Here is a 20720-nt window from a genome sequence, read left to right as displayed (position 1 = left end):
GTTTGCATCTCCTCACCTGAAGCTCCGTGTGTCATGTACGTCTGAATTTATTGCTTTTATCAATTACAATCATTTTTACAGCTCAGCCAAGTACAAAAACCGTTTTTATTTCCTGAAGGTCTCAGTAAGAACTGCTGCAAACTGGAGAACATAAGATCTAAAAACACACAGGCATGTCCTCTGAACGTCTCAGGTTTTATTTAAACTAATGTCTGAGGCTCGACGACGTCGAATGATCCAGTATCTTACAGCAGCAAAAGTTAGAGAGAGGTCACGACCCCTCAGATTTATCTGGTGACCTTTTGGAGGGGCCTCACCCGTAGGTTGGGAACCACTGGGCTAAACTAACTCTATAAAAATAAAACCAGCTCCATTACTCACAGTCTGATAATTCATCTACGTGTATTAGTATTTATTTCTATTTAAAACTTATCGCTGCTTTTACTTTGAAGTATCCGAGAACTTCTTCCAGACGGATCTGACTCAAGTCTGTTATTTCTCTCCAGGCAGAACATGTGAATCATTATTGAGAAGTTGAGGATATTGTGTTTATTAAGGTCGTGCGTCTCCAGTTCACCTTGATTCAGGATTACAGCACACTCTCACATAGCAAAACACACACACACACACAGGCACACACACATGCACGGCGATGAGAGGTCACATGAGTAATGTTTTGGCTTCCTCTACACAGGCTGCTTCTGTCCGGCTGATAAACACAAACTGGTTTGAGCTGGACGATGACGCTCAGACAGTGAGGCTGTACGAGCACCAGCGGACAGATCGGCTTCGTGGTTTCAAAAGGACCTGTTCATGTCGCTGGGAGAGACGACGGGGTTTTGTTGTCTGGGCAGCTGGTGTGAGAGACACATGATCCTCAGGCCGCAGTTTTAACACAAAGCGTCCACACTGCGCCTGTTTGCTGAAGTCCTGTGAGGGGTGTAAGTTGCATATGCATCAGGCCTGCACACACACACACACACCCCAGGCACACGTCAGTGGCCGATACAGCTCAGGTTTGGTGCCAAAAACCAGCAAACATACACATTTAGGGCTTTAGTTACTGTGCACAGGGGCTCAGGTTCAGTCTGATGACACGCAGAGGACTGGCTGTTTTTTTTTTTTTTTTTTTTTTCAAATGTGAAAAGTGTGAGTTCATCTGCAGGCAGCCACCCAACAATCTGTGAGTACGACCCAGACTGCCAAAAATACGCCGCAGCAGTCTGCCTTCATATCAGGGCTGTGAGACAGCGTTTCTGAGAGGGCCGTGCTGTGAAAACCCCTGTACGAACATGCAGCCATGACGGCGAATCAAGACAAGCTGCAGACTGCCCACGTTCACAAACACAGCAAGTCTCTTTCTATCAACAGCCTCAACGAGATCATGTTGCTGTTCTCGAACACACTTTAAATACGGACAGATACAGAAGATTCACTTCATGTTAAAATATTAAAAACAGCAGTTTTGAAGTTGGTCCGAGGTGTAAAAGTTGGAAACAGAATAAATACAGACGTGCATGAAAACTTAAACTACACTTGAGCTGAACACAGGAGGAGGCTGGAACCTTCCTCACATTAACACGTGTGGTTTTCCATTGAGCTTTGACTGGATCTCCCTCCGTCACATTATCTCTTCTTCTGCTCTGCTTTAAAAGCACCGTGTGGACGAACAAATCCATCGGCTCCACCTTGTGGATTTTCTTTAGTCCTTTAGCCTGAGTCCAAACCAAACATTACACAGTATCAGGCTAATCTGGGCTGTGACGAGCCAAATGCTGCAGCATTATACAAAATTGGAAAAATGAAAATAGCAGCTAATTGGATTGACGTGTTTTCTGACACTGTTTCTTAATTAAGGCGGTTTAATTAAAGTTTTCCTGCTGGGAGACAAATATTGATCCTGATTTAAATATATTTATATATATATAGACAAGAAAATAATGATATAAACAACTTTTTTAACATTGTGCAGCAGGTGTCACACACAGTATATGTGCAGTGTGTGTTTGATTAGTATTTTGAGACATTGATGATCAGTTAGTCTGACTAATTGATCATTGATAACACAGCCATAATTTCAGGAAGGTGATGTCATATAGTTATAGTGATTATTAATTAGTCTGACTATAACAAACACTGTGTTGTTAAGTTTACAGGTATTATAAATCAGTGGTAGTGTAGTTTATTGATTTATTGATTAGATGTCAAGATAAATTAAAATGATTGGATCACCTCAGAACCTCCCTCAGGTTTTTAAGAAATATTTTCTATCAAAGTAAATCAGGGACAGACAGTCGTCCGTACATTTAGCATTACATGAAAACGATGTAAAGTGTTAGCAGGTAATTCAGTGTGAGGAAATATTCTAAAATGCAATATAAGCTAAAAAAAAACCAGGCTGTAAGTTGCAGTGCACAGTTTGACTGACTGTATATGTGCACTGAGCGTTGTCTGAGAATCATCACGTTGATGTCTTCAGTATAGACAGTGAGCTGTGAGTGTGTCCAACAGCAAAAATATAAAGGTTAATATTATAGAGAATCTGAAATGAACTGAGGCTGAAATGTCTTTAGGTGTTTTATTGTCTGAGATAAACACACTAACTAATGACGCCAACAAACTCTTAACTCTAAATGTGCAGCTGGGTGACCGTCCTCTGCAGCTGAACTCAGTCAGTAGTTTGTGACTCCACCTCAATAGATGTTTTTTGCACCACAGCTTCCTGCTTGCTCCTCATTTGTTGGAGTCGCAGCCTGTGGCGCCCCCTGGCAGCCAGTCTGTGGTGCTGCTGTTTTGTTCATGCTGCTGCTGCTAAAGCCGTGATTACACATATGACACATGCACCGTGCACAGACCGCACATCTGACCAATTTCATTTATTAATACGTTTCAGTTGATTTCTAATCAATTGAAGCACATTAGAGATGCTCCCCCTATGATTTCTTATCCAGTCAAATAATCACTAATATCAATTAACAGGCCACGTGTCGTTAGTTTTTTATAAAAACATAAGATGAAAATCAAAACCTGTTTCATAATGATATGATTAAACTCTTTATACTTGTCTCAGATAAGCAGCAGATACTGTATATTTTCAGTATTTAAATCATCCTTGTACAGATTCCCCTCCAAACAGGAACATAAACAGGAGCTTATAAACAGAAACACCTTTAAATCCATCATCATGCTCAGGGACATCAACCACACACATCGTAATTGTGTTTTTATTATCACATGCACACAATAAATTACATGAAGATGTGTATAAGTTATTGAGGCCAGGAGGTCAAGTCACAGTAAAGCAGCGATACATTCGTCCCACAGCCTCATACATATCATTAACTGTTTTGACCAGCCCGAGTGTTCAGCTCAACTAACATTTTACTTTTCATGTTCATTATTTCATTATTCAAGTATCAAACTAAATTAGTACAACTGCAGCCAGCAACTGAAAATGAGTGTAATTGTGATTACAGTGCAGGATTTCTCGTGATTCTCAGATGAAGGCACAGCGTCGCCCTCTGGTGGTCACACGTCCTCATAACAAGAGCAAATGATTTTCCTCCTGTCAGGACAAACTGGACTTGGTGAAAAACCCATCAGAAATACCAAAGAACTCATTAGCATCACTACAGATGTTAATGATGATGTCCATTTTTGTGTTGTGATCAGGGCAGGTCCTCATGAGTCCAGGCAGTTCTGACCCACAGTCTGGATCTATATTCCGCTCAGTGATTGAATTATATTCAGAATAACATGATAAAGCTGTTGTATGAAGGCACCTTTAGAAGTAGTGAGATTAGTTAACGAGCAGTTTCTGTTTGTCATGTGACCACCGATGTGCAAACCATAGATGAATCCCAATTCCATTATTTTATTACTCCTCCGTCCTTGGACGACCCAGAAGATGATCCGGTCGACCTTGATGAGGGACGTCCCAAAGCTCTTATTTCTGCTCTGACCACAGAAAGAGGAGGCTGCCTGCCTTTATCAGAAATCAGTCTGATTGGACGCTTTATCGGAGGAAAGGACATATCTCCTAAACATGTTCCCTCAGTCCTTGAATCCTTCCCTTGCTTCTCATGTGGACTGGACTAAGACACAAGTGAGGGAAACGTGGATGCAATTCTTGGAATTTGCACCATGTGATGTTGCTGAATGCTTCAGGGGCAGAAACCCTAATGCCAGACAGGTCCAAACTGGACTGAGACCTCTTTTTAAATTCGTCCTTCCTACAGTATTAGATACACAGCAGCTACAGTAGGCTTATGGCTGTGGTTAAAACAAACAATCTGCGGTTAGGATAATTAAAACACTGAGTAAGGTTGGGCAAAGACTGTGGCTGCGGTAATAAAAAGGCGAGTGTTAATTACAGGTCTGTGATTGGACGTAAACTAATCCTGTGTAAATGTCTGACCCTTCATCCACAGTAATGTTTATTGCTTTTTAACATTTGCCCGTAATGCCATTTAAACTTCAATCACCATTAAATGAATTTATGAACCCCACATGCTGTAGGTTGACAGATCGGAGCAGAGCGAGTATGAGTCTGAGCACCGAGGCACATTTAGTCCTCTGCAGTGGCAGCACAAATGTCCGAGGCTGAGCTAAAAACACTTCAAACAGCAGATAAAACCCAAACTTTCCCCATGGCTGCAAACCACTGAGAGAAAAAACTGACCCTTTAAACTGGCAGCACACTGGTGGACTCTTAATGCAGCGAGGACCAGTCTGAAGATCTTTAGATTACAGTGTTTTAAATGAATCCCCTTGGACACGGGACCTGGGAGGTAATGGACACAGAAAATCAGCAGAATTTCCTCTGAGCTTCTGTAGCGTGGCCAAGAAGGTTAAAAGCTGCACCGTAGTTCATACTGAGTCCGATCACATACTGGCTTCTGTATCTCTGGGTGGACTAGTCTGTTTCTAGCTCTGGGGTTAGGTCCCACAGACGCTCTGGCTGAACCGTGGCTATGCCTGGTATTCCTTCAGTAACTGGCCTGCGATTACCAGTCTCTGGATCTCACTGGTGCCCTCGTAGATCTCTGTGATGCGAGCGTCGCGGTAGTGCCTCTCAGCGGGCATGTCCGTCACGTAACCCATTCCCCCCAGGATCTGGATCGCCTGATTTAAACAAACAAAATGAGAACATTGCCTGGAGTTTTTTCTTTAGTATATTTATATTCTTCTTCTTCTTCTTCTTGGCAGTTTCTTACCTGATGAGAGCAGAAGGTGGCAGCTTCAGATGCTACTAGTTTGGCCATGGCTGCTTCCTGCAGGCAAAGAACAGTGGAGGGTGAGTGCTGGATGCTACAACACTGCAGAAATGTAAAACCTGTCAGACCAGACGCGTCTGTGCACCTTAGTGAAGGGTTTCTTTGAATCTCGGAGAAGCGAAGCCTTCCAGGTGAGCAGACGGGCGCTCTCTAGTGCCACAGCCATGTCAGCCAGTTTGAACTACACAAAGAGGAAAACAGGACAAGTTTTAGCACTGAGACAATTAGTTTATTCCATAGACGGCAAATTAATCAATTATTAATTATTAGGTAAAATGCAGATGATTGTCTGGTTCTTAAATGTGTGGGTTCATCATGTTTCTGCCCACCATCACCATGAGCTCCAGGAAACTTTCCATAAAGTCAGAGGATTCACAAAGAACAGACTCAGTATTAATACACATCGACTCTTAGGGCTTCAGCTCCAAAAACACTGGATCCTACATTTCCCAAAATGCAACTGAATAGTATTTTCTTTTCATTACACTTTCCCGCCAGTCCGACTGGTTGTAACAGACTTTCTGACAGTGTGGTGTTAACGTGATCAATAAGACTGACCCTCAAGGCTACACACACATATCAATAAACCTGTTTCCCTTGCAGCCAGTCACCCTGGAGCTCAGAGAAGGCTGATGCCTGCTCGTCTTACCTGTATGGCCTGCAGCTTTCCGATCGGGGCTCCGAATGCAGTGCGTTTGTGTGCGTAGTCTGCAGCACAGTCCAGAGAAGCCTGAGCAATACCGAGAGCCTGAGACGCAATGCCGATCCGCCCGCTGTCCAGGGTTTGCTGTAAATGTAAGTTTATTGAAGTTGATGGATACTGTTCTGTTAGAAAAGCTTCGTATCAACAGGGTTTGTGGTTTTGTGTTTCTATTCAAATAAAGAAGCGGAGTAACAGTGAAGTGAAAGCAGGAGGCTCTGTTGTACTTTGGAATCAGCACTGTGCCAACCATCGAGGTAAGAGGCCGTGTTGAGTTTGCAGGGAGACTTTAATTAAAATACTGTTTACGTCTCAATCAAAGGCCTGTCACTACAATAATACGTCATTTATACGTTTTATTTTGGCTCTAAGCTTAGTGCCTCCTACTGAAGAAGCTGCTTCATTTCTCCTGCAGAGAAAGAAGGAAGGAGACATTCAGGAAGCTGTACCCAACAGTTCAGTTTAAGTAACACCTTGAACAGCTTATGGAAGGTTTAATACGCCCCAAACTAGTTTGTCTGGAGGAACGGGCTTCATGTAACAGCAGTGAATGAAATGCTCTAAACTACCATGGCGATCTTGAATCCAGCACCACGGGAGCCCAGCATGTTGCCCAGCGGTATCCTGCAGTCCTCCAGGATTATGTTAGCCGTAGACGAGGCTCTGATGCCCAACTTATCCTCCTTCTTCCCCAGAGAGAGCCCGGGGTGTGGCATAGGGATCAGGAATGCACTGATCCCCTGCAGACCCACCAGGCAAAAAGCAGTTTGAGGAAATAAAAAGCACAAAGGTGAGAGAGGATTACAACTCTTCCAGGTATATTAGTCTGGGTACTAAAATGTGCCTGTCATGCCTTGTGCTTGAGTTTCTTGTCTGTGGTGGCGAACACGACGGTGGCAGAGGCGTCCCAGCTGTTGGTGATCCAGGCTTTGGTCCCACTCAGCACCCACTCGTCTCCCTCCTGACGAGCTGTCGTGGAGGCTGCGCCCGCATCGCTGCCGTTACCTGGAATTTTAGAGAATTGCTTTATTCCAAGGAGGTACAGAAACTAAAGCTGCATATTTGTGTGTGTGTGTGTGTGTGTTGGCACAGTTACCTGGCTCACTGAGGGCGAAACAGCCCACCTTCTCTCCGGTGGTGAACGGTGTGATCCACTGCTTTTTCTGTTCCTCTGTACCAAACTTCAGTATCGGGCCGATGTAGAGAGACTGGGACCGAAATCAGAGCCGATGAAAACAGGTGAAATGAACAGACCAACACCTGCACAGGTACATTTAATAAGACACATGACACAATGACAGACTGTACTCACATTGTTTACAGAGACCACCACTCCAGTGCTGGCGCAACCTCGGCTGATTTCCTCCACTGCCAGACTGTACGCCAGGTAGTCCATCCCAGCTCCACCCAGCTCTTCTGGTACCTCCATGGCCATGACCCCCATCGCCCCCAACTCCTGAATCTGTGCAGCAACATCGAAAGTAACCAGGATTTTTGTCCAACTGGAGGCAGCAAAGGTAACACTTAACATGGTTTATTTCCACCTCTAGCAGCTCCAGACTAACATGCTGAGTCTCAGCCCAGTGTTCCCTCAGTTTGAGCTCTGGGTTTGGTCTCCACCACCTCCTGAGGGAAATCTCTGGCTCTGCTCCACTGTGTTCACCAGCTGCTGTTTGCTGCTGCGCAGTTTTTATTGAGGAGCTTATTTTCTGAAAACCTCCTGTTGGTGCTAAAATATGGTGCTTTGGGAGCACTGAGAGTCAATTAAATCAGTAAAGCAGATTCAGCTGATCGTTCCTCGCAGGTTCATCACTCCCCTGACACAGCTGAACATTGTAATTTCATACACTGCCATTGTAATAACACATTATTGCTAAGTGGATGTCTTTTCTGTTTAGGCCTGCACTGGAACACTCATGCTGTGCGTACCTGTTTGGCAGGGTACAAATGCTCTTTGTCGAGTCTGGTAGCGTTGGGGGCCAGTTCTCTGTCAGCGTAGTCTCTGCAGGTCTGTCTCAGTATCTGATGGGTCTCTGGAAGCTCCGATAGCTGGGCCAGACTGCGACAGCCCCTAAGACACAAGCTAACAGCTGTGGGAGTGAAAAATAAAAAGGCTTCAATGCACCATGTGTGTAACATGACTCCAACATTATATCCAAGTTTAGCTAAATGAACAATTAAGCTCAATGGTCCTAATCCAGGCAGTAGTGTCATTCATCTCTTTGGTGATGTGGATGTGATGACTGATTAACTGACTGGATGATGACAATGACACCCAGCTGCACCTTCACAGACGCTCACAGCGAAACAAGACGTGTCACCTGATGTTATAAAAGTGTTCAGCAGTTTCACAGTTTGATGGAATTATTTTATGATGGACTCAGATTTAATTTGCTGTGAGGACAGGGGCCATAAGGAAAAGTTCTACACTGAGCAATATTGTCCTATAACATATGATGTAACTTGGGGTGTTGGTCGTTGTTGCGTAACGCAGCTTTAAGGCTGTTTTTAAATGATGTCGTCTGTAAGGCTGCATTACTGGTAATAAGCCATTTATTATTAAATTATATGAATTTATTACTAACTACTAAATGATAAATAGCACGAAAAAGACCACAACACTTCAGGTCTTTATTATCAGCAATCCTGTCTTATTTCATAATTAATAGATTATTAGTGTTTGCCTATAACATATAATAACAGAAAATATCAAAGATTGCCTTTTACACTTTAACACTTCTCTCCAAAATATCTGTCTGAGCAACAGGTCAAAGCCCAAAGATATTGAGTTTACTCTCCTGCACGACAAAGCAAATCATCAGCCCCTCACACCTGAGAAGCTGGAAACGTCACTTTTGCTTAGAAAACTACAAAAACCGGTCAATAATTATCAAAACTGTCCAGTCGTTTCGCCTCCACAATTAAAGATCCGTTTAATAAAAGTGTTATAAGCCAGATGTTGCTGCGGTTTGCTTCAAATCTCGTGTCTTTGAACGCAGCACCAGCTCACTTGTCATGTAGGGTAAAGGTCATTCACACCGATATCTGTCAGCCTCGTCTCAGTGCACGACATTTAAAAAATCCTCCAGAGAAACAGGGGTTGGTGTAAAACTGTTTAGGAACAGCCTGAACTTAACTTTCCTCAGTGTTTGTATCACTGATCGCAGCTAGTCGGCTAATTGTAACGCTAACCTGATTTAGCCAGCTAGCTAACAGTCACGTTAAGAAACATCTTTCCCCTTTTATTTCTCCATAAACTGTCAGTTGACTAAAGCAGGTACACGGTTTGATTCTTACCGTCAGTGTCAGTTGGCTTGTGCAGCGTTGATTAAATGTTATAAACAGAATAACGTTAATTTCCCCAAATGTATGTAACGTTAGCGGTTAAATAGCACGCTAAGCTAACTACGGCTCCAGGGTCATTCCAAGGCAAATACCGGGCTAATATGAGGTTATCACGGGATATACTGTTTCTTATTATACTCTTGAATAGTTCAGATCCTTTTTTTTCGTGTACCCACCTTTTCTTGCTTTGAAAAGTGCAGCCATGGTTCCTTCCCCACCGTTTGATGAAGCTAAATACCCTGCGATGTCTGATTTTTACCGGAGGTGTCTGAAGCACACTGCTGCCTTCATGTGCCCTCGGAATGTTTGTATTTACTATTGTCACTTCACTCCTGAACGTTTCATCTTGTTAAAACACAATGGACAAACGTGTTTCAGTGGTTTGTCTTTGCAGGACATTTTCTCAAAATAATATGTGTCCAAGCGTTTTATCAATAACAGACATCAGCACAACTTTAAAGGTCAAGCTCATTTGTTCTATGTGTAGTATATCAAGAAGTTGTGAATACATAACTACACTATAATGTGTAGTACTATGTGTGAAATATGTATACACTGCTTATACACAAAAAGATAAACCCTGCACAAAATTGCAGCACATATAGCAACATTTCAGGTGACTTTGCAGTGATTTTAGGCTTAAAATACCACAAACATTGTGTTATTGTGTGAAAGGATATACCTACTAACTGTACAACAGCTACACTTTAGCCCCCATAATCTTAGTGACTGCTTTGTTTTGGTCATAGTAAAACATTTAAACACCAAACATTAGTGATTAGAATGAATAAAGGGTGTCCAGCCAGGGAGGTTTCAGATTTTTCACAACATGTTTATTTTTTAGCACCATAAAAAGTCAGTTAAGGTTGTCCAGTGTATTTGCTCTCATTCTGTCTTTCCTTTGGGATGGAGCGACGATGGTAGAGATTTAGGAAAGGACTGGAGAAAGGGGGTGTTTGGGGAAATAAAAAGCTGAGAGGGCTGCATGGCTGCAACAGCACCACATGGCCAGCAGGTGTCGTTCACTTGCTGGCGGAGGTGAAGGTGAAGCATCCTCTCTGGTGGAACTGCATGTCCCTGATGCGACGCATGGACTGGATCTGGGGCTGGAAGGCACAGAAGTCGTTGTAGTGTCTGTAGTCACCGCACTCAAACAGGTACTGGTAGCCTCTGTATCCGGGGTACTGGTAACCCACCCACCTGAGAGAGACATGGAGAGGGTGAGAAAAGCTAATGTTTCTAATAGTCATTTGCATCATGTTTGGTTCTAATATCCTTATAAACCTACTGACACAATACTTTTGGTTTTTACTTTGTAGAACCACTGAATGATCTGGAGACTAAAGGATCCCTAGAATCTCCACAGTCATCACCAGGTCATTTAAACCACCTGTAGAGGGTTATACATGATCCCTAAAGAGGGTCCAGATGTGTAGGAGGTTTTGTTGCCATTATAGAGGTTCTTGGGGTCTTTTGGAACGCTTACTGATGTTTGAAAATGTTCTAGACATCCTTAAATGAGTTCTAGTGGTCACTGAGGAAGTCCTAGTAGTACTTTAAGTAATTTTGTGGGTTCTTTTAGGGGGTCTTTGAAAGGTTTTAGGAGATTTAATAGTAATCAAGGAAGGTCTAGAGGTTCTTTAGGAGGTCCTAATTGTCATTAAAGTGGTTCTACTCATCCTGCAGGAAGTTGACAACATTCTTTAGAAGGTTTAGTGGTCACTGAAGAGGTTCTCAAAGAACCAGAGGGTTTGGGGTGTCTATTCGAGGGATTCTAGTGGTCTATGTGTCATTTGATGGGTTCTCAGGTACCATAAAGAATTTATTGTGGTATTTGAGGTGCTACTAGGGTCATTAAAGAGGTTCTGGTGGTCACTGGGTATGTTTAGTGTTCATTGAGGAACAAGGAAACGTATAGAGAATCTTTTTTGAGGTTCTAGTAGCCACTGAAGAGATTCAAGAAAACCTTAGAGGTTAGCAGAAAATGTCATAGATCTTCTACGTGTCTTTGCCAAGGAACCGACGGCTGAAGCTGTTCTTGAGGTTCGAGGTGGAACAGATGTGTATTTGACTGAGAGACTTGAAAGTCATAATAAGAAAAATTCCTTGCTAAAAATACCTAAAAATTTGTTGACAAATAAAACACCATGCAGTCAGCTTTAAGCCTTGTGATGACATTATCCTACTTTTTATGAACAACTACATTGTAGTGGAACTCCAGAGGCTTGTGGTTTCCTCTACAGCCCTTTTAAAAACATTTCTAGAACAGAGCTTCCACTTGGGTTAAATATAGAAAATAAAGAGACCGATTTGCTCCCAGGCTGTACGACAAAGTCTTTCCTCATTGTCATGCAGCTGGATTGGTTGACTTTCAAAGTAAGAGTTTGAATCTACTCACGCTCCTCCTGGCACCCTCACGCTGCCCACCCTGTCACAGAAACCGTGTGCCCAGAGGGTGGGCACATCGTCCTCCTGGATCTCCATCTTGTTGCCCTGGAAGTCGGAGAGCTCATACAGGCAGATCTTGTGCTCCATGCTGTCCTGCAGGGGGCAAACGAGGGATGTGGAAGTAAACAGCCTGTGTGTCACATTAACGACATGTTGATTTATTGTGCTCTTGTGTTTGTGTTGTTTTTGTAATCACACTGTGGCTCTAGTGGGGGCAGTGTTGGCCTGCCTTTGCTCTTTAGTTCATCATGTCCACATAAAGCATACTGGATGGATTAATGCAGGCTCTGATCCAATTGAAATGATGAATTCCACTGACTTTTGTGAATGTTCTGATCATCAGCTCATATATAACCTAATACACGAACCATGCGGATGGGCCTGAGGGACATGAGGCAGTCGCTGCGGTAGGAGTTGCTCCAGGTATCCCAGCGAGGATACTCTCCCTTCTCCAGGATGAACATCTCCCCACGGAAGTTGGTCTGCTCAAAGGCAACGAAGCTGGAGAGGGGGCGCCACCAGGCACGAGGGGGGCACAAGGGTGGAGAGGAAAGACGATGAAATATATGTGGGTAGGACCTTTTTCTTCAATGCGGCTGTTTAAATCGTGTTTGTGTTTGTGTGTGTGTTCACTTACGGGCCGCACTCCACAATGATACTACGCACTCTATCCATGCCACGGTCACACACGTTCATACACTCATTCTGGACCTCGATCATTCTGCCCTGGAAGTTCTCCTGGTCGAACAGCATGATCTGCACAGAGGACACGTCACATGAAATAACACCAGTGGGTAGAAAAACAAGCAGCACATCCATCATGTCCCAGCGGTGTCGTCTTCAGTTGGTAATAAGACCATCATAAATGATCTCCGTCTCAGAGGTGCCCCACAGTAATTATGACTCTGCAATAGCAGGAAGATGAGTGTGTCTCGTCTGGAGCAGCAACACCTGCTACATAGACTGAGACTGTCTAAATATTCCATTAAAATAAGACGCAATAGTGAATTTTTTCCAAGCACAAAATCTCAGTTCATTCATCTAAGTAGGTTCATTTTCTGCTCTTCATACTTTTGCTTCACTGCATTGCAGAGGAAAATGTTGTGTTTTTCACCTCATGACATTTACTTGACAGCTGCAGCTACTGGTTACTTTGCAGAGTTGAATCACTGAAACTGTATTTCTTTCCCAGGTGGAACTGCAACTTCTTCAGTAAAAAACAATGCCTGTAAAGTATTTACTGATCACTTAAATCACGAAGACTTATCACACTGTTTTTTTTTTTTTACTGCAGCGATGTGGGTGTTTGCAAAACTCAGCAGCAACATGCCTCCACAACAACAATGTCCTTGTCACTCAGGATAAGCCATAGCCCTTTAGCGTGGACAGTTTTGCTACTTTAACGAGGTTCGTAAATGTCGTTCTTCAATGCTTTGAGCACCACAATCAAGTCCCGATCAGCAGTTTATGGAATTTGGGGGGCGGCAACAAAAACGTCAAACTCGGGCATATAAAATCAAAGCTATCTTAGCTATGCTGGGAAATATGTGGTGTCTTTGTAATGTTGCTCAGCTGACCCGATGTACAGTATTCCAGTAATATACAGATTCAACTCACTCTGTAGGATCCCATGCCAGGCTCCCCAGTCTTGGTGGCCTTGCTGGTGGCAGCTGGAGCGGGGGCTCCCTTGTCCTTGGCATCAGCGCCCTGGCTGGAGGCGGACTTGGCAGTCTGAGACATGGTGAGGGGCTTCAGGAGAGTCTGGGTGAGAGATGGAGGAAGACAAGGGGTTGAACAGAAATAGAGGTGTAAATGGCAGTGACAGGATCACAGAGGAGACAGTGAAAGGCAAGAAGTGAAGCAGAAATGTCTGGTTCAGTGTGGCCCAGTCGAGGTGTTAACATGGTCAGAGGGCTGGTACGTAGGTATGTTTTTGGGATTTGGACTAAACCACAGAGCTGCTGTTTATGTGGGAGGCTTATTTAGACCCTGGACTTCTGTTTGGGTCTTTTCCCAGGCTGAGGGTGGTTTGCCAGGATGTGATGGGCAGGGAGTGGTTCCTGGCTCTGGATGAAGTGTGGTTGTCCTCGTGCACTATGGTGGATGTTCTGGTGTGCATGTCTGTGTCTGTGTCTCCTTACCTGCGTTAGTATAGCTTGCAGTGCCGTGTGAGGGAGGCTGGCTCGTGCTGGTCCCTTGAACACCCAACCCAAGCTTTTATACTCTGGCAAAGGCCAAACGTAGAGACTCGCAGCACAATAGAAAGCCTCTCGTCATCACAGTTGGCTTGTGCCAAAGCCACCGGGTCACTGCATAGCCTAGAAACGCCGCTGGCCCCTCTGGCCTGCCCGTAAGCATTTTACTATGAAAGGAAACCACTGACCAAGGCATTTTTCCCATGTGTAGGCCTGGTAGGCCTGTAAGCTATAGTTGCATGTAGAGAGGAGGAATGCTAGGGTCCAGGGGGCACAAAGAGGTAATCCTTTCTCTCTGTCACCAACATGGACGCACAAAAATACAACATATTCTTTTACTTTGGACCTGAAAACAAAGACGCACGATTTAAAATCCCCCTTTGATCTGAGCATTACCACTGATTGGGTTTGAGGAAGTGCAACAGCACTTATTTAAGAAGATTAATATAAAACACATCTTTTTTGTTTTTTAATTAAATTCGGTTTTTTGCATGAGAACTGTACTTGTGTGTATATAAAACACCTGCCAGTCCTACAGCGATGACTCTAAGACCCAGCTGCTGTTTGTGAAGAAGTAGTTCCAGTCCATAGCTCCCCCTATAACAACCTTTCCTCTGGCCTTATGCTAAGCTAGGCTAACTAGCAGTTATGTGCTTAACACAGAGACATGAGATCAGTGTTTAGCTTCTGTAAATTTCAGAAAACCTAACAATAAACATTTCCCCAAACTTTAGACTTGACCAGGATTAGAAGTTTGGTAACATCATCATTACTGCTGATCATATCGGAGTGTGTATTGACCTGAACAAGGGTGTGTTTTATTGCTTATTAATGTTTTAATCTACATCAGTATATTTATTCATAGTTTGAGGTTTGTATTTATAGGAATTTCATAAATTAGCCTATGAAGTTAAATGGTCAAATGCATCATAATCCTGAGCGATTCTCTGTGTTGTTGGTTGTTGTTTATGATAATGGTAATTCTTAGATTACAGCTGGATTACATCTGGATTATCTCACCTCACGTGATTATTCTCACAGTGGATGCAGGATTAGAATGAGTTTGATGTGTGCGGATTAAGTGTGAACTAATCCTTCTGTGTAATCTGTGTGACTTCTTCTGCATTCTGTGTTATCCAAAGCAAACCTCAGTAGTTCCTGGTGACAGTCAATGTGTTGGTAGCGTCACCTGGAGTGATGTAATCCTTCAGAGAGAGCCAATGAAATGTTTCCTGATTTAAATCAGAGAATACCAATGTTAGACATCAGCTGCTTTATTTGACAGCTGGTAAGATAACAAAGCTCAGCCTTAGAATTGAAGTGATTTCAATAATAAAAACATTTCAAAACAAATTTGCTATGATCAGGAGACAATGCCTATTGATTTCGAAGCTTATTGATCCTGTGACCTCCTGATTACTCACACTGACACAAAATCTTTTTGCATGTTTCTTCTCCTAGATTGAAGCCAACTATTGATTTCTAACCCACCGGGACATTCCCCATCAGTCCAGCCTTTCACTTTTGACCCCTTAAAGCCTCTCCACATGTGCATATTAGTGCCACCTCTTCAACATCAGTTCTCTCGGGTTTGTGAGACATGAAATGTGTCCTTTCTGGTGTCATGACTGAATCTGACTTATGTTTGAGAGCCCTGGTTTCCACACACTCTGTTTTTCTCTTCAAATTTCTGCTACCAACGAGGAAGAAACCTATTGATTTTGCAAACCACATGACCTTTCCCTGCCTCTGTCATTAGCTGGCAGCCACTGTTTAACTATTCTGTCAATAATAGTTTTAACTGTGACAGAACTAGGGCAATAATTACACCTTGGAATTGATCCCCACATTCCTTCGGTTGCTTTCATGTTTCTGTTGTGACACAGTAAATGAGGAAAGAAGCAGCACAGCAGTCATTTCTTTCAGGAAGGAAATTGTTTTGCCATCGGGAAAACGGATTTTGTGTTTGATATGAAAATAAATTGCTCCTTATAAAGTAAGAAGTTAAAGTCAAATGTGCCCGTTATTGAAGAGTCTATCAGAATCTGAAGCCAACTGGCAGTGGCTGAAACAGAAACTGTGCTAGAGTTTCTTTGGGCCCATTGGAGATAAAGCTGTTGTTTAGAAACTCGTGCAGGCTGTACTGTTCCTCTGCTCTCTTGTTTACAACTGGTTGATTATATAAGCAGCCACTCACACACACACACACACACACACACACCCAGATTGGCTAACAGAGATAACATACACCACCATCAAAGTGAAATGTGCTTCCTAAATGTAAAAATTAAACTAAATTCTGAGATAATGATAATTATGTGTGGCTTTAATTTAAAAAAAGAAACAGAATGCAATGAAGTGAGACTTTCAGAATAAAACATTTCAAGCGCTGATATGATTAGTTGACCACATATTACTGCTCTGAAAAATATACTGATGATTAAATTTAGTAAGAAACAGGTGGATTTGTAGTTTTGTTTTATGTTTAGGGTGTGCCAGTTTGTCACAGCCATAAAGGGAGTGTTACTGTACTACATACAGTGCCATGCAATAGTATTTCTACACCCAGTGTCTGGATGAATAACTTCCTCTTTGCTGTTTATATTTCTGCTTCAACAAATGCTGTTGTGTTTCATGAGCGTGCACTATCTGCACAGACAATCACATCTTGTCAAATAAACACTGCTGTCGTACTGAGTCTGGATTATGGCATCATGTAATAAGTCTGGACTGAGAATGTCACACATACGGATACCTGAGCAGGTAAGACAAGAAATTCCACCAAAATGCCAGAGAAAAGAACTGAATTTGAGTCATTTTAAAGTAAAATACCAAACATGCTCCTGCTCCCAAAGTGGATTCAATTCTTGTCTTTGTCATTAAAGGCACTAAACAGGCTCTATTTTGGTTTTGGACCACTGGTCAGATAAAGCAGCGGTATGAATACATCATAACACGTTCTTGGAAATGCCTGTTGGCATTGTCACCATTTAAGGAACATGATTTGAATATATTACAAGAACTCTTCTCTCCACGTCCTTGGCCCTGAGTACGCCTTACGCTCTGTCTTGTTTCTCTTATATTCCTGTGTCTCCCTGTGCTCTGCCCCGGGTGATAATGTGGTGTCTGCACTTCTGCCCCTCCACAGATTAACCGCGCTTTTGTCGGGGGCGACAAAGAAAAGCCCCTCCCTGGTGCTGAGCCGGGGCTTTCAGCATGGCTCTTTGCCAGGGGAGGCTTTAAAAGGGTGGGGGCGCGTGGCTCCTCTCACTCTCACGGCAGGACAACCCAAGGGCATCAGAGCAAGGTGAGTCCCTGTCCCTCACCCAGCCAGCACAGCCAGGGTACAGCAGCCCCCCATATTCACACACACACATGAACTCCCAAACCCGGGAGCCATCCAGGCTCCAGGGCCCAAAGGCCATCACTGCAACCAGTGGGTGAGATAAACAGTGGAGGTGGAAATTCTCAGCGGCAGCAGCAGCAGCAGGGAGGAAATGGGCAGAAAATAAGATAAAGAGATAGACTGGGTGGGAGAAAGAGCCAAAGGAGCCAACATGAAGCCTCTGGCTTTTTTTGACCCGCTTCATTTTTGTGTACGAACTATAAATAGATACTTTCAGTCTGGGAATTATTCAGGCTGATTCCAGTGTCCGTGCTGTTTTTCAGGCTTTTAAAACACAGTGGCTGTTGCTTCGGCCATTTACCTCACTGTAAGCCTGATACTTGCACAGAATGAAACTACAGCTGGATTGTGTTGAAAGGTTTCACAACAGTACACATGTAACCAGCCTCTCTTTGAATGTCTTTGTCAGCCAGGCTTTTGGTGCCTAACATTTTCTTGCATTAGAGTCAGTGCATGTTTAACCAGCCGCTCATGGTGTGTGCACAAAGTCTTAGCAGGCCTCTTGTCACTGTAATTTCTGTCGCTTCCCTTCAACTGTCTTGTTTTTTCCTGCCAGACAAGATGACTCACCATTGCACCAAGTTCTCCGGCCACTGGAAGGTGAGTCTGTGGACAGAAGAACAGATTCATACATCACCTCAGTCTAGAGCCTTTCAACCTACAAGTTCTCCCTGAAATGCACCCGAATGCTTGTAGTAAAATGTCTCAGACGAAAAAGGCACAGAATTTATCACCAGCTGGTCAGTTTCTTTCCTGGCAGAGAGCAGGATAAATTTAGCCCATATAGCCACACTAGAACAACTATGTTTATGATTTAATGCCACAGGGCTCTGTCTTTAGCCCTCTTTATAATAACTCAATGCACGTCACAGTCAAAATCAACAGCTGATTGTATTTAAACTTAAGCTGCTTTTTACATGGATGCTTTTGCCTTCAGATCATTGTCTTTGATGAGGAGTGCTTCCAGGGCCGCCGCCACGAGTTCACCTCCGAGTGCTGCAATGTGATGGAGTTTGGCTTTGAGACTGTGCGCTCCCTCCGGGTGGAGAGTGGAGCGTGAGTAAACGGATATAAACACACACAGGAAAGAAGGCAGAAATGCAAAACTCTCACTGTTATAAAACTTATGACCAATCAAAGCGTGACTCACATGTTTACAGGCTTCGTCAGAAAGGTTAAGTAGCTAAGTAAGTACTGAGAAGGTAATAATTACTTTTCATTTTGACTTGTGTTGTCTCCAGCTGGGTGGGTTATGAGCATGCCTCCTATCAGGGACAGCAGTTTGTCCTGGAGAGGGGCGAGTACCCCCAGTGTGATGCTTTCGGCGGCAGCAACGCCTATCACATCGAGAGACTGACCTCCTTCAGACCGATCGCTTGCGCTGTAAGTTGAACTTAGATGGATTTTCCATTACCGTCATCTGCTGTCGGTGCTTTTGCTTCAGAAAATGTCAACATCTCTCGTGCCTGTACAATGTGTGTTTGTCAGATAAACCTAACTGACCAGAAAAACAAACCCTTATGTTTTAAGCTTTTTTTTTTTTGTCCTTTTTTGCCTTCAGAACCACAGAGAGTGTCGTATGACTATCTATGAGCGTGAGAACTTCCTGGGCCGTAAGGGTGAGCTTAGCGACGATTATCCCTCCCTCCAGGCTATGGGCTGGTGCAACAATGAAGTTGGTTCTCTCAGGATCCAGTCTGGAGCGTGAGTGTTCTCCAGCTACGCTTGTTTTTCATAGTCACCTTGTTTTTCATAGTCTCCCTGCAGCAGTCCAAAAATAATCCCAGCTAGACTTTCACAACAGCAATCTTTTGCAACATTTCATGCGTGCTTCCTTCTCTCTGTGCGATTTCTCAACAGATTTGTGTGCTACCAGTACCCTGGTTATCGTGGATACCAGTATATCATGGAGTGTGATCGTCACTGTGGGGAGTACAAACACTTTAGGGAGTTTGGCTCCCACTGCCAGACCCCTCAGATCCAGTCCATCCGCCGTATTCAGCAGTAACAACTTACTCCAAACCCTTTCTCCCATGTGACCCTTTACCTTTGACCCCTGCTGCTTCCCAGTGCTGAATAAACTGTCTTTCTTAAACCTTACGGACTTCCACTAATGAATCTGCTTACCTGATAGACAGATAGATATTTCTACAGTCATTTGCACACAGTACACATAATAATGTACAGGGGCAACCTGGTGTCAATAAAAGTTGAGTTGAAATAATTGTAGTTGAGAACTGAGTTCATAGTTTATTAACAGCCTAGTTTTCACACTGACCGTATGAATCAATTATTTACGTGTAAAACAGTTGTTCTGAAATTAACTTTAGAGACAACAGACATGTTGGTTTGGTTATAAAACATTGCTTCTTGGTTATGATCACTTTCGGGCCAAGTGTTGTGCTGGATTTCCAACTTGGACAAATGACCAGTGGCCCCTAAATGTCACTTTGTCTTCGGAAAAGTGGTGAAAAGGGGCCCAATGGTGCATTTTACCCATTTTCCTCAGTTTATCTAATGTGCTGCATTTTTAGGGCTAAAATTAAAATGAGCCCTATAACAGTAACATGCTGCTTCAATAAGGGCCACTCTCCTGCAGTTTACTTTTGATGTACTTTTAAAAACGTTTACTGCAGTAAAGACTGAATATCTTCACTCACGTTGAGGCGGCTGGAACCATAGGGTGTTTGGGTTTTTTTTCTCTGCTCCATTATCAGATTGTGTTTCTGCTGAGCGGCCCTAATTCTTACTTCAGTAAAGTGTACACTTCTTTGGCCTGTGGTGCAGGGAGCAGTGTGAAGGCTCTGCAGGCCTCTGCAGCATTACCATCGCTGGCCAGGAAACGGCACTGCGTTTCCACCAGAACAACACTTCCACCCCGGTGGGGCATCCTGCAGAAAATCATTTGCTGTGTTGTATTATTGACTGTCAGAGGCTGCTGCTTCGTGACTATTCAGATTCAATGTGCAAAGCAACTTCATACTGACACATGATAAGAGGAGTAAAAAAGGCTCATGGCAGCCTCTTTATATGCTAAAATCTGCTGCAGCCAGCCTGTGGTTTCCACATATCCAATTTAAATGTCTTTCTTTATCTACAGCCCCCCCCCCCCCCCCCCCCCCCCCTCTGGGAAATCTCCTGTATGCAGATGCTATTTCCAGTCAAATTCCCAGTCCTGGGTAAAATATGTCCAAATGTGGAAAAGGGGATTATGAAAAGGTGGTGATGTCGTTATATCTTAATGTGCTTTAGGTTTTATTAATAGACCTGCTTTTGTTAAATACCCCCCCCCCCCCCCCCCCCCAAAAAAAAATACAAAGCTTTTCCTGTGTCGACATCCAGTGTGGTCC

The 20720-nt window shown here is 43.5% G+C and overlaps 3 protein-coding genes and 1 long non-coding RNA gene across 5 annotated transcripts; 2 read left to right on the top strand and 2 right to left on the bottom strand.

Annotated features, from left to right (window-relative positions):
* Window positions 1-1102: 1102 nt before the first annotated feature.
* On the top strand, window positions 1103-8016 carry LOC113124283 (uncharacterized). Its single transcript, XR_003295020.1, has 4 exons — window positions 1103-1183; window positions 5209-5296; window positions 7300-7493; window positions 7875-8016. It is a non-coding gene; the product is annotated as an uncharacterized LOC113124283 (long non-coding RNA).
* acads (acyl-CoA dehydrogenase short chain) lies at window positions 3573-9632 on the bottom strand. The gene is made up of 10 exons (XM_026296899.1): window positions 9498-9632; window positions 7906-8066; window positions 7289-7438; window positions 7073-7184; window positions 6830-6981; window positions 6546-6716; window positions 5926-6063; window positions 5362-5457; window positions 5217-5273; window positions 3573-5124 (listed from the first exon to the last, which is right to left on the bottom strand). Exons 1-10 carry the CDS (start codon window positions 9523-9525, stop codon window positions 4972-4974), a joined length of 1218 nt encoding a protein of 405 aa, XP_026152684.1. The 5' UTR covers window positions 9526-9632; the 3' UTR covers window positions 3573-4971.
* Window positions 9633-10091: 459 nt separating this feature from the next.
* LOC113124548 (beta-crystallin B1) lies at window positions 10092-17114 on the bottom strand. The gene is given in 9 exon segments (XM_074933689.1): window positions 10092-10521; window positions 11720-11862; window positions 12138-12270; window positions 12407-12525; window positions 13387-13512; window positions 13514-13543; window positions 13545-13688; window positions 13690-13782; window positions 13784-17114. Coding segments are annotated over 9 exon segments (1071 nt in total). The 5' UTR covers window positions 13889-17114; the 3' UTR covers window positions 10092-10343.
* Window positions 17115-17132: 18 nt separating this feature from the next.
* Window positions 17133-19691, top strand: cryba4 (crystallin, beta A4). Of its 2 annotated transcripts, XM_033325478.1 has the most exons (6): window positions 17133-17271; window positions 17927-17970; window positions 18308-18426; window positions 18612-18753; window positions 18932-19074; window positions 19231-19684. In XM_033325478.1, the coding sequence occupies exons 2-6, from the start codon at window positions 17932-17934 to the stop codon at window positions 19376-19378; spliced, it is 591 nt and encodes a 196-aa protein (XP_033181369.1). In that variant the 5' UTR covers window positions 17133-17271; window positions 17927-17931; the 3' UTR covers window positions 19379-19684. The 2 variants fall into 2 exon arrangements, with proteins under 2 accessions (XP_033181369.1, XP_026153297.1); XM_026297512.2 differs by lacking the exon at window positions 17133-17271 and having other exon boundaries at window positions 17824-17970; window positions 19231-19691.
* Window positions 19692-20720: the final 1029 nt, after the last annotated feature.

Source organism: Mastacembelus armatus, chromosome 12 (assembly GCF_900324485.2).
Source record: "Mastacembelus armatus chromosome 12, fMasArm1.2, whole genome shotgun sequence".
Lineage (NCBI taxonomy): Eukaryota > Metazoa > Chordata > Actinopteri > Synbranchiformes > Mastacembelidae > Mastacembelus > Mastacembelus armatus.
Note: the sequence above shows the minus strand (reverse complement) of the source record. Positions and strands in the feature narration are given on the sequence as shown.